The sequence below is a fragment of the Etheostoma spectabile genome, chromosome 17 (assembly GCF_008692095.1).
Source record: "Etheostoma spectabile isolate EspeVRDwgs_2016 chromosome 17, UIUC_Espe_1.0, whole genome shotgun sequence".
Classification (NCBI taxonomy): domain Eukaryota; kingdom Metazoa; phylum Chordata; class Actinopteri; order Perciformes; family Percidae; genus Etheostoma; species Etheostoma spectabile.
Window position 1 is genome coordinate 24218938 of NC_045749.1, and position 13809 is coordinate 24232746.

Here is a 13809-nt window from a genome sequence, read left to right on the forward strand (position 1 = left end):
TAGGTGTGAAAACACCCTTAACATCCAGCAGCTCCATGTTCCCAACGTTTTTATTTCTCTCAGCTGTAGGGACCCTAATATTTGCGACATCTATTTGACTCCTGTCCTCCAAGACGATGAACCCCAGGAATGCAAAGGAGACACGGCACTTGCACTTCTTAGCTTTTCCCCATGTTGATCCAAGCCTGTATCTCAGTGGTTAAAATGAATGTGTTACCCAGGATTAGTTTTGTGAGCTCTATGCTACCTCTCTCCCCTCCTTCTGGTTATTGGCATAAATTACAATCAGCTGCATTTAAATTAATCTGGAAAGGCAAGCGGCCGGGATTTAAGATGTCTACTCTACAGAGGAGGAGAGAGGATGGTGGCCTCTCAGTTCACTTTAAACATAATTTCTGTCCTTTGAATTGAGACCCATTCTCACCTGGTTTAACCCAGATGTGTCTGTCTGCTGGGGTACCTTAGAAAGTACTCTGACAGAGCCGCGGTCCCTCCATGATGTTCTTTTTGCCGATATCTCTAATAAACAGTGCCAGCTACGCTTTGGCCCCATTATCTCTCATCTTATCAAAACTTGGAGATTGGCTGAAACTACTGCCATATAGAAGGTAACTGGGACACTTTTTCTCCATTACTCTATAGTACAGCACTCCTGATTGGCGGGAGGCTGATGATAGCCCCACAATGGGAACAAAGGGGAGTTTGTCGTCTAAAAGACATTTTTGGTGAGGATGGCTTGTTACCCTTCTTTTTTCACTTCAATTTTCACTTACAAAATGCATTCAGTCTACCATGTTCCTCTTTTTCTTTTACCTTAAATTAAGTTAAGGTTACCAGTTAAGGTCAGGGCTCAAGGTGTACGGTGTCCCCTGGCAGAGGCCTATGTCCATCCATCCTATCCGGAAGTTATTTACTGTGCAGCCTAAAAACCATGGTATGGTATCCAGGCTTTATCAGTTCTTAGTGATATCAATATTGCATCCAAAATGTCTGCCTTGATTAAATTTACTGTACACATTACTGTCAGTGTTTTGACTTGTCTTGTGTCTGTCTGTGTGTGTGTGTGTGTGTGTGTGTCTGTTTATGTATGTGTTTGTTAATGTCTGTTTTTTGTATGTATAATTTTTAAGCTGTGGACGTCACTCTTTTTGTTGCGTTCTTTTTATGTTTCCCTCCTCCCAGTCTTTCCTCTCTGTCATTCTCGGCCCCGGGACACATTCTTATGTCCCAGTTTTTGCATATAATTGTTGTTGTTTTTTAAAATTAAATTTTTTTTAAAACTGCCTTGAGATTTCTAACCGATCATGTTTGTGGTACACATCATTATATTTTATAACTATCACACTACCCTAGAGAACTTCTCTGTCACTCAGGACCAGACCTGCTGACTGGCCTTTACTTCCTGTTCCAGGAGCTCATTCTCAACTTGGAAAAAGTTCTTTTAATTTTAGTTAAAATTAGTCTGGGTTAGAACATGAGAAACGGAAATCCAAATCCTAAAATTGAAACAAACCATATTTGGGTCAAGCCCTACACTATTCTATGTAAAATATGTCATAGTAATACAGTTAGTACAGTAATATCTGCCATGCAGTTGGCACTTCATCCCCTTTAGAAGCATTAAAGAATAACAAATATACTGTGATGTATATCATTAACGTCTTTGCTTCAAACTAGACTGAGGTGTACTATTTAGGCCATACTTCCATAGTGTGATCTATTGTTAACATGACAATATTGCCAGTGCTGCTTAAAATGGTTCCATAAGAAAATCAGTAGGTAAGAAGCCAGTAAATAACTAATCAATCTGCCTAATAGGGACGAGGCTAAATGACAATAGCTTTGCTGATTTTACTGCGCACTTCCACTGCAAATATTACTGCTAATTTGCCTGCGTCCTGGGATTTTGTGCTGCTTCTGTGTTGCCAGTGACAGCATTGGTGTAAGTATAAAAGCAACATGGAAATACCTTAATATGCTAAGCTGCAAACTATGTGCCAATATGGTACAGTAGCGAGGGTGCTGCAGATGTAATTAAACATTGTAGTATTTCAACACATTTGGTAATTACGGTGATTTCATGGCTTTATGCTAAGTGTTTTACAGAATACACAAGTGGAACCCTTGCTTTCGAGGGGTTTCCGCTCCCCTCACTCTTTGATTACTTAATGGGATTAATTATTCTGTGAAGAAGCAGAGGGACTAAGCTGTGCAGGTTTTTCACAACCTGTGGATCCGTAGCACTGCAGAGATTAAAGTTGCTGGATCAGTGTGCTAGAAGAGGGTCACTTCTTTAGTAAGACTTGTTATTGCATGTTGATCCCCACGTCCACTGTGTGGCACAAAAAGGACAAGACCAAAAACAAGACAGGATGTAGCCTTTCTTTCACCTCCTAAGACCTGAGCTTAGAGACTGGACCATGTGATGGGACAAAATGTGTTGGTGGTCTACAGTGCACACACACATACCCCCCTCCCCCCCCCCGAAACCCCCCCACTTACAAAAACCTCCCTGACCTTCCTGCTAATTGGACTTGGGGTGAAGGAAGAGAATGGGTGGAGGTGGCTGTGGGGGGGCGGAGAGGGGGAGGCCTTTTTTTCCTCCGGGGAGATTCCCAAGACACAGTGGGGAGGATTGGTTTCTTTGGCTCAGCTCACAAAAGAGCCTCAGTTTTCTCTGCTTCTGGACAGTCGCTGCATTTCTGCTGAGATAACTTTGCCAGAACAAAGAAGCACAACCAAACTCGGACTAGATCTGAATCATATTATATTGTCTAAATAATACAGACAGGCTTAAACGTATGGGAGCATTTTTGCAACCTATTGTGCGCCTGCTATGGAAGTCCATTTTTTTCAGTATTATCAGCAAAATGTATGTCACGTATACTACTGCATAGAGATAGACCGATTATCGGCCCTGGCTGGTTTTTTGGGCAGTTTGCAGATGATCTGTATCTGTGTTTTATTGGCCTCATAACCGATAAAGTTGGCTCGGCTTCAGCTCTGTGTCTGTCCCTCAGCCTCGGCTTCACTCACCACTGAGTCTGACTTAATGCCCCCCCCCCCCCCACACACACACACACACACACACACACACACACACACATACACACACACAACACTATCTGACTCACTGTTACTGGGTGTTGTGTTGAAAGTTGAAACCATTTATGAAACAGTTGCTGAAAGCATTTAAACAAAACTTAGTATTGGAGTTTGTAACGGTCCAAAAAACTTAATTTTGATTTAAAGATTTTCATTTTCACTGTAAATGCATTTTGGTTCCAAATCTGGGTTATCGGTTTAAAACTGAGCATATGGTTTATATGTCAAATCTTAATCTGCAAATGAAGTAGAGTTGTCAACATAATAATAGTAATATTTAGATTTTTGTCTCTTACATGTTGTGGAATTAAAGTATTGCATAAATTGAATCTGAAGTACCTCAAAATGGTATTTCCATTACTAGCAGCAGCAGACACCCCCCATAATGCACCATGGGACAGAACTACACCAGTCCAGATGTTCTTAATTGATTCCTTTGAATGATTCTATTCATCTGTTTCTTAGAGTATTTTACTGCTTGTGTCTTTCCATAACCAATGCAACTTGTTGGGTCAAAATTGAAAATGATAACTTTAGTCTTTTTTAGCTGGTCTGTTCCTCCCTACTTCCACCAGTATAGACACCACTAACACCAGCTTAGCATCACGAGTTTTACCCTGACCTTTGGAATTCATGGTCAATAAATCTCATTTACATGAAATTAGATTGCATTTTTAAGTTTAAAAAAAGCAAAAAATACTAACCATTTTGACTAATAAGATCAGAGGAATGCATGTTGATGGATAATCACAGAGGCCGAAGTTTAGTTTTAAAACCATTTCAATTTTTTTTCCAAATGCTGTAAAATTATATATAACGTCCAAAATTCAACAAAAGTGATGAACCTGTCCTACATTTTACTTGTGAAGAGATTTGAAGAAGACAATTTGGTTGAAGAAACACAAATTTCTGATATAGAAACTTTGAAAACAGGACAAATGACCCAGAGGACAACAAAAGGGTTAAGTCTTAGACTGGTCCGTAATGGTCCCCGTACATCCTCTCAGATCAGTCCTAGTCCAGGATTACGTGTGCATAGTTTGGCTGACTATGAATATGAAAATGCACACGCTGAGGGTTACAATTCATTAAAAAAATGTCTTTTTCCAGAACTTTCAACAACATTTCACAGTCTCCATCAGCGGATGGAAACTAATGACTAAGACCTAAAGATCGGAAAAAGCTAGCTATTTTTTTGTGTTTTCATCACTGTAATAAATTACACATTATGATGCAATTGGTATTTCTCATTATAAAAATCCTTGAAATATGTTCATAGACAGATTAACTACCAAGAAGAACTCTTCCTTAGCTGGTAAGGATGTTCACTAGCACGTCGGTTTTCAGAGAATATTAACTCAAATTAAAATAAAGACTATATGATCTTTGGACCCTAAAGCATTCCAGATGGCGGTACTCTACAGCCCCCCAGCGACCCAACCTGTAAATCTTTTAAATTTAATATTTTTCAGTTTTGGACTGACATTTGAAGATTGTAGCATGAAAATTGGTACAGGCGTTCTTCACAGTTTTTGGACATTTCATAGACTGTTGATGAATTAAATAATTAAAATCTTTTTCAAACGTCCCATTGATCACAATGTCGTGACTGCTAGTTAGGATTGGCCATCTCAATAATCCTGATTCCAGTGAAATCGTTTCTATATTGGAATCATTTGTTTTTAAATCCGATCATCGGTTCCTAATTTAGTGCACAAGTTTTGGTTTCCGTAGCGACCACCGTACTTCCAGGCACGTGTTGTGTCACAGTTCTAACGCGTGGCTTTATTTTATGTGGAAAAAGGTAAAACTGCAAACCACCGTTAACTAAAACCGTGACCAAACAATCGAAATAAAGAATCCAAATTTAAATCATAAATGTTAATATCCATGCGCTGCCCAGCCCTACTGTTAGGACTCCTGTAGCTGATGTTTGAAAGCTCTCATACCAAAGTATGATATTATTACAACTCAGACCTCTTACATATGGGCCCACCCTAGCCAAAGATTAGCCATGAGAACATAAGTAACGTGAGTCGCAGTGGAGGAAAAAACTTTCAGGAGCATACACGTGGTGTATGAGGTATAGCAGTCATGAAATTTATCATAACTTGATTCACAGCAACATGTATGAAAGAAAAATGAAAAACACAAGTGTCTTTGTCAGTAGCCATACATAATATATATGCACATTGGTACCACACGTTTCACAAAATATCAAGATATTTCACAACAACAGCACCAAAGAGCTTTTGATTGATTCATCAACCCTGCTAATACATTCATTCATTCATTCATTCATTCATTCATTATGTCCCAGATATACTAATAATCTATTAGATACAGAAGTGAATAATTTACAATAAAATAACAATTTTAAGGTACATTTCTTATTTCCCGTACTTTTATACTACAATAATTCCAGTCAGTCTCCACATGCATCAGTCTGGCTGAAGGCCTTCATGAAGGCTGTGGATTTTGAAATGTTCACACAGGAAGGAAAGGTAATTGTATTGTCTGAATGATTGCAACACCTGTTACCTTGTAGTGTTCAACAAAGCAAGCAGCCTGCTGCAGCTGAAAGGCTCTTTCTTCACAACTCCCCCTTCAGCAACCCATTCCTGTGCGTAGATCCTGCATGGAGTAGAAACTGTACACCAATACCTCAAACCAAAACCTCTGAAAACTCACAGTGATATTAAAAGCACAGACGAAAAGTAAGGTACTGCATGTTGAAGAAGGAAATGCAACAAAGTGAAGACTTTTGTTGTAAAATGGTAAAAGCCCTCACCAAACCATAGAGAAAAACAACACTGAACAACTGGACCATCATATGTCTGACACCTTCTCTGGATCGGTTTTTGGTTAGGTCCAAACCAACGCTAACCGATATGCAAACCATAGTTTTGTAAGCTGAATCTTTGCAAGGCGTCTGGGTTTCCAGCTGACACTGACCTTGCAGTGTTTTTTTTCTGTTTATGGCCCTTTTGTTTTCATTCATAATTCTACATTTATAATTTTTTTTGATTTGCTGATTGGATCACACAACCTGTTGCTCAGGTGGTTGACAACTCGCTGTCTTTCTCTACATCTACTCACTTCAGTGACATGCATCTACCCAACACAATCAATAAGAAAACACAATTCAGAAAGGTACCGTTACACTCTCTGTCCTTTCTGATAGACACTATGTACCACTTCTCTCACAGCCATCAAGCTTTTGTGGTATGAAGGAGACATATTCTCTGGGGCCCTGTGTGTATTGTTATTTTGGATTAATAGATAGGACTAAACATTAGTTACACGGAGGCCTGAAAGATCCCTCAGTAATCTCCTGAGATCTCTCTAGATCTCTGTAACAGTGTCCTATAGGAACATTTTGTGCAAATTCTTTCCACTGCCACCCTGTCTTTGTTAGATGAGCTTGTGTAGGTCTTTGTTTTCTTCCTTGTACAAAGCGCCAGATGTGCAACTGGAATACATGACTTGCTACAGAACATGACACAGACGGATGAAAGAGAATGAGGAAAAAACAAACAAAGACAGTAAGAGCCAAGACAACAACCAAGATGTGTTGAGAGGAAACAGGAATCCATCTATAGAAAAACAAAGCATCATTCCAGAATTTTCTTGTCCATAGATTCTTTGCCATTGGTCCGCGAATAAGGCTCAAAAGCAGAGGAGCTCAGGTAACGGGCAGAGAGTTCCTGCAGGTTTCCGGCCAGCGAGCCGGCCATGGACAGGGGGTTGGAGGGCATGCGGGAGGCGACGCCGCCCAGTAAGGAGGGCATGGGGAAGCTGAAGAGGCTGTGAGCCGCCGCTGAGCTCTGCAGGCCCGCCACGGTCCCTGAGCTGGTGACGGCAGGTAGAGGAGGGCTGCCCCCCGCTGTGCCGCCGCCGCCCCCATTGCTGCTGCTACTGCTGCCGTTGCTGCCCATGGCCACGGAGGGAGGGCGCAGGGCGGAGCCGCAGTGGGGCAGCAGGCCCGGCAGGCCCGGGGGTGTCAGCAGCCGGCCCTGCTCCAGGAGTCTGAGCACGCTGCAGGTCGCTGCTGTCTCTGACACCACAGAGCGCAGCTCCGAGTCCTTCCCCTGGTCCTTCTTCTGCTTAGTGCGCCGGTTCTGGAACCAGACCTTCACCTGATGACAGGGAGAGTATTTAGAGACACAAGCTAAATGTAATGTGTAACATAAAGTTAGTGATATTTCAGTTCAAGTACTACCATCAGGATTGTTTTGTGGTTCCCGGTGGTGAGCCCTCAGGGTTCAGTTCACAATCACAATCTTTTAAAGGTTTAAAGAGACTAACAAGGATATACAGTACATATTTTCTAATAATCGTTCTATTTAGTTTAGTTGAGGTGTAGAATGATAAGAGAGTCACAATGGGAGGAAGGGGAACAGGGTTTAGTATACAAATAAAATGGATGAGAACTTTCTTTAGAGTTCCCGCAGAATAGGATGTGAAATGTAACATGTTCACAACTATTATATATTGCCTTCATACTATAGGATATAGATGCACAAATAATTAATTGAAATATCTAAATACAGCATTGCTTTGAAAAACATGTATTAATGTCGGTTATATAGCAATAATTCATTCAGTAGTACTTGTGATTGGAAGCCTTGGTAGCTGAGATGCCACATAACTGCAACAATGCGGCTTTGATTCCAGCCGGGGACCTCTTTACATGCCATACCCCCCCCCCCGCCTGCCTCTTCACTGTCAACTGTTCAATAACGGCAAAGATGCCGAAAAATGATCTTTGAAAAAAAAAAGGCCGTTGATCATAGTGTTGCAATAATCTGATAATCTCAGTACTTGGAGATAATTGCACGGCGAGCTGGACAGCTGTCTGTGTCTTCACAGAGGACATTGATTGCTTTTACCCAACGCCTTTGTTCACAAATCTAAAGTAGCAAAGAGCCTGTCCCTCCCGACTCAATCACCACATGCACTTTCAAATACGCATTAATGCATTGGAGATATATATGTAGGGTCCCCCCCCACACACACAGGCCGCCAGGTAATGATTGATCAGAAGCTGCAGTGATTTCCTTCCCTCACTGGGAGGTTCATTCAGTCCCAACGTGCTCAGAGCTAGCCTTTCATATGGAAAACACTGCTCAACTGTCCCGGCCTCGTCCTACTACAAACAGTTCTGATCCAAATATTCAGCATCCATGGACATGGAACTGCCAAGACAAAACAAATACACTTCTAATATTTCCCATTGGTTACGTTCCTTATTGACATTATTACCTGAGAATGACAAGCAATCAATCAGCGATAACTTTGTTAATTATGCAGTTGTGTAAACAGATTATTAGGCAACAAATCCAAGCACTCGCTGGAGTCAGCTTCTCAATTGTGAGAATTTGAAGATGTCATGAACCTCACACAGAAATCTTACATTTCTTGCTCATTCTTCTTTATTCTTTCAGAAATGTTGCAAATGTTTCTCACAGTTTTGAGATTGAATTAGAAGTGTGTACAGCTAAATTCCCATACCTAAATAAAAAAAGTGATAATTTAACAATTGGATCAAGTCATTCATCAATTTAGATACCCTGACATGGCCATTGTTGAGTTTTACAAAACCTTAGTAATAAATGTCAAAACTGAAACAAATGTTCCAGGATGTGTACCTGTACGTCTACTGTAATCCCACCTGGCTGCTTCATGTGGAACTAAATGAAAACCAATCAGCAGCAAGCCACCATCTCCATCCTACTGCTGGGCCAATCACATTCCATTTAGTCCTCCTTCACTTCAGTGGGTGGTTTAACTCTTCACCATCTATTCACAACCATTTCACATGTAGAAGCCCCCCCACTCCACCCAGTATTCTCTGTTTGCCACGTAAAGACATGCTCAGACAGAAGATCTTGTTCATTTCAGAGGTTACATTCTTAGTGCATTGGAAACAAGGTGGAGCTGGTAGCCTCAAACAAAGACAATTAGGTGGGCACACAGCAAATGCTGCCATTCCTTAGAGCATCTACCAGTGAGTACCGGGGAACAAAATGTTCATTTCCCCATGTTGTCATTAAAAGGCATTTCATCAGGAGAAGAAGCAGACCCTGGAAGAAACCCCTTAAAGCCTTTGTCCTGTCTAAATAGAAGGCAGAGGCCATGTCCTGCTTTACCTTCACATGAGCAAAATAACGTCTTCAGACACTTTACTCACTAAAAACAAACAAAAAAAGGTGTTGGTCAAATGAAAAATAGATATGTTAAAACATCTAACATGTAAAAAGTTAAAGCAATCAACACACAGATTCCAGTCTCTGTGTGTGCTGTCATTTTGTGAGAAAGGTCGACACATCGCACCGAGACCAAGCCGATGGAACACCGGGGTTCCCTTAGGTCCGACCCATCCAGGGTGAGCGGGTGTCAAACAATAGGGTGTGGGTGCTGCTGGTCCACGGTGGAACCATGCTGACCCCGCACTCACCCCACACCCCACACATATAACATGAGGAGGAAGTCTCTGCTGTCATTTCAGCCGCTGCAGGTAAGAATGTCAAACCCTCCCTAGGCTCCGTTCGATTTATCAACAAGGACAACGCATTCACTTTCAGGGATACACACAATCAGAAATATTTCTGTGGGAAATCCTTAAAGGTTCCATCCAGATCTGTGAATACTGCAAAACAACTACAGGTTTTTAATGATCATTGGGCCCATTAAAGGTTTAGTTTTTGTAAAATGGGTGTATCTCGACTATAACTGTAATTATGTATATGTGAGTATACTCCTGGTATATGGACGAAAATTGATTGCACCTTTGTAATAAACAAAGCGCTTTGTCTGGAATGGACTTGATTGTTCATTTGCATCACGGCTTAGAAATGAAATGAAAGAAATATTACATTATGTTATATGTGGATTAATTCTCCTCCCCAATGGTCCTAATTATCTGCAGTCAAAATAGATGCTAGAATTTGGTGTAAAAAGACACAAAAAGGAAGTAACATCGCATTCACACTATCCATTAATGCTGTTTCAGTTCTAACAGAATCTCCCGTAGTAAATTCCCAGTGTCATACCTGAGTTTCGGACAGGTTGAGCTGCCGGGCCAGTTCTGTCCGTTCCCTCCCGACCACGTACTGGCACCTCTGAAACTCCATCTCTAGCCGGTAGAGCTGCTCTGCAGTGAAGGAGGTGCGGGTCCTCTTGGGCCGGTCCAGATCCAAACCCTTGGGCAGGATGATCTCCCGGATGGAGCCTTTAGCATCTGCAACAATCAGCACTTTGAGTTAACACCGCCCGGGCCAAGAGTAGAACCAAGCAACAACTATTAGAACAGATAAACGCAATGAGTTCCGACGTGTAGACTGCTTTCACATTCTTCATCACGTTAAACATTATAATTCTTTATTTCATTTTTTTTTTTGGCATTTTAGGCCTTTATTTGACAGGGCGGCCCAGACATGAAACGGGAGATGGGGGGGGGGGGGGGGGTGACATGCAGCAAAGGCCGCGGGTTGGAATTGAACGTGCAGCCGCTGAGGCGAGGACTGATCCTCTGTACAAGAGGCGCACGCTCTACCAGATGAGCTAGCCCCCAGAATTATTATTATACCTCATATTTATTATTACTATTATTACAGATGCAGTAGTGGTGGTAGTGAGAATTTATAGTAATGAGTCCAATTCATATTTTATTTATTATATTCAACAAAAGTGTATGTTGAGTAAATGTAACATGATGTACTGAGAGAAAAATATTGTTCTCTGATGAGTTATTAAATTTGAAATTATTTAGTCCAGATGGAATCTCTGAAATAAAATGCCGTTACTTGGTATCAATTTACTTCTTTTGCAAGGATACTTCTTGATGTATTTACAAATGTCTACACATTGAGTGAAGATGAAAATGATGTTTAATAAGAATGACAGAAATATGTTTTCACTTGACTATGTATTCCATATCTTTGTAGCCATAAAAGAGAAATTACAACAAAGGGTGTCGGGCAAAATGATAGCAGAATAAAAATGCATTTAGTAAGAAAATATTAAACTGAGTATAATTCCAAATACTGCTCAATAGATGTGGTTGCAATGCTGCAACAAATTCATTCATAATTCTTTTATTAACACAAATAATAATATTAAATGATTCATGTGCAGTAGAGTATTCCAAAGGAAAATGTTTCTCTATATTTTAGGTAGTGAGGCTGCTCCGTCTCGTTATGTCTCGTGTTATTAATCCACGGTTTTGGTGAAATTATATTTATAGTTTGTTTTCATACACCCTCAGTGTTGGGCCAACACTGCATGAAGGAAAATATAAATCCCTCTCTGGGCAACTGACACTCATATACACAATTCCATGGTACGATTTGTTTTTAAACATTAAACATTACATTAAACAGACATTAAATATTCATAAAAACAACGACCATCAGTTTCAATAATTCTAATCCTAATATTCAACACCCTGCAGAGTAATGCAGTACACGCAGTAGAAACCCTGTAGGCATTTTCCTACACACACACACACACACACATTTAAATGTACCCATTTAAATAATTCACATTTTACATTTTTTAATAATTTAACATTTGGTATTGTCTAAATATGCAATGTAAAGAAACAGCTCGTCATTGGCTTTATAAAAAGTCGGACAAAAAAAATAAATCAAATTTTTAAAAATCCTCCAGTGCATGCAGTAAGGAAAGCCTAGAATTCATGATCCATATCTTTAATAAAGAGTAGCTCTTTTTTTATAACAAATAATTAATATTTTTAAGTTCCTTTGAATTAAAAAAATGTACTTTTTTTCAAACTAAAAGTTTGGTTTAAGGGGATATTTTGCTTTTAATTAGTTTGTGTTCTCTCTACATATCAACAACCGCTGCTGCTGAGACGAAGGCTTCATTTTAGAACGAGTGGAAGGTGCTCTCTCATTTCACTGATTCCTAAAAGCAGTGGAGACAATGTTTCCTCCGATTAATCAGCGTGGGCTCTGAAGTACAACACTGCAAGTTCCGAAGAGAAAGAAAGAGCACAAGCCTTACCTCGGACTAGTATTCTCCGACAGTAGTCCGGGTCCCCCGTGCTCCCCCTGTTCTTCTCGCAGTTGTCCACTGTCCCGGATGGGGAAAAGGAGTCCTGCTGCTCCTTGAGGAAGCTTTTGGACATGCTGCCGTGGGAGTCCTTGTCATCTTTTCCCTTCTTTAGTCCATTCTTCAGTCCCATCCCGTCGGTCTCTTGATTGTACCTGACTTCCATGCTCAGTTTATCCTCTTGGACCTGTGGCTCGTCCGCCTCTTTTTTTTCCTTTGTCAGGTGAAAACAATGAGATTACGGAGAACGCGGTGCACCCGATCGCCTGGACAGTGTAGGGTTTAGTTTCAAAACAGCACCTTTCAGCAGGGCAGAGTCAGCTATCTAATGTTTGGTGAAATACTTCCGTCGGCCGACCAAGAAGCCCTATTATCACTGACCAAACTCCCTTGCCCAATGATCATGGACTTCTCAGTGAAACTCAACAGTGATTCAATGCCCCCCTTTCCTCGTTACATAGACATCAGGCTGATAGATGATCTCCAAATAATCAGAGCCATGGATGCACGCTCGCTGGTTCAATTGATTACGGTCATTTTGCTGCCTGCAAATTTGCGTAACCTCATGAATACACTAAATTGTTTGGGGAAATAGATCAGGTCTTGATAGAGGGGTTTGCTCGTCCCATCCCCCTCAGTTTGCCTGCTCTCAGCCCAGAGAATCAAGACAAATGATTGGTCTTGCCTCGCAACCAAGCCTTCGCGAACCCCACATGGACGCACACAATCACAGAGCTACGACTCTTCCAGACCTGAAAAAAGTTCCCGGGTGCTTCATTCTTCCATCCGCAGAACACAGCCAGACATTTTTCCCCTACTTTTCACTGCGCACCTGATTGCCGCAGCATGTCAGCGAACTTTGATCCTGCTTTTCCCTTTGACTCTCTAACCAATCAACGGAATTCTGCAATGTGAGGATCTCACCACTATGCTATTGTAGGCAAGAGAGAGCCAGAGAGAGGGAGTGAAAGCGACAGGTGAAAAAGATAACCAATAAATCCACGTCGAGCAAAGTGTATCGTTCAGTGACGACCCAGCCAGTTTGAGCACTGCAGCAACGCCGGGCTCTGCTAACAGGCATCGTGTTAAAGTTTCCTGTGTTCGTTCAGAGAGCTACGCAGAGCCACCCAGCGAGGTCCCGGCCGCTAACGCCACATCCTTTAGTATTCAAATGATTGCACCCTGAAAGCCATCTCCAGCACTCATAATCTTAACCTGCACATTTAAAAAAGACAAAAAGGGGAACAAAGCTTGTCATTAGTGTTTAGGCTGCCTACACTCTCTCGCACACACACACACACACACACACACTCACACACACACACACACACACACACACACACACACACGCATACCTCTGGAATGGCCCCTACATCTCTCCTCCACTCGCCTTCCAGCCCACTATCCACCCACCCACCCACCCATCCAACCACCAACTCTTAGCTATTTTCATTGTCAGTGCAACAATATCTCTGAACACAGCAGTGGCCAGTAATCCAATAAGACCATTGATTAGGCCACAATGATTCAATTCAAACCAATGGGTTAGTGCAAGGAGCATTCTCTGGCCCTTCTTGTCACCTTAGCTGGCCAGAAGCCCTCTTCAATCTGCCCCCCTCCCTGAGT

At 41.5% G+C, this 13809-nt stretch overlaps 1 protein-coding gene across 1 annotated transcript; it reads right to left on the reverse strand.

The window, feature by feature from the left end:
* Positions 1–6127: 6127 nt before the first annotated feature.
* On the reverse strand, positions 6128–13411 carry vax1 (ventral anterior homeobox 1). The gene is made up of 3 exons (XM_032542027.1): positions 12136–13411; positions 10161–10348; positions 6128–7244 (listed from the first exon to the last, which is right to left on the reverse strand). The coding sequence occupies exons 1-3, from the start codon at positions 12347–12349 to the stop codon at positions 6720–6722; spliced, it is 927 nt and encodes a 308-aa protein (XP_032397918.1). The 5' UTR covers positions 12350–13411; the 3' UTR covers positions 6128–6719.
* Positions 13412–13809: the final 398 nt, after the last annotated feature.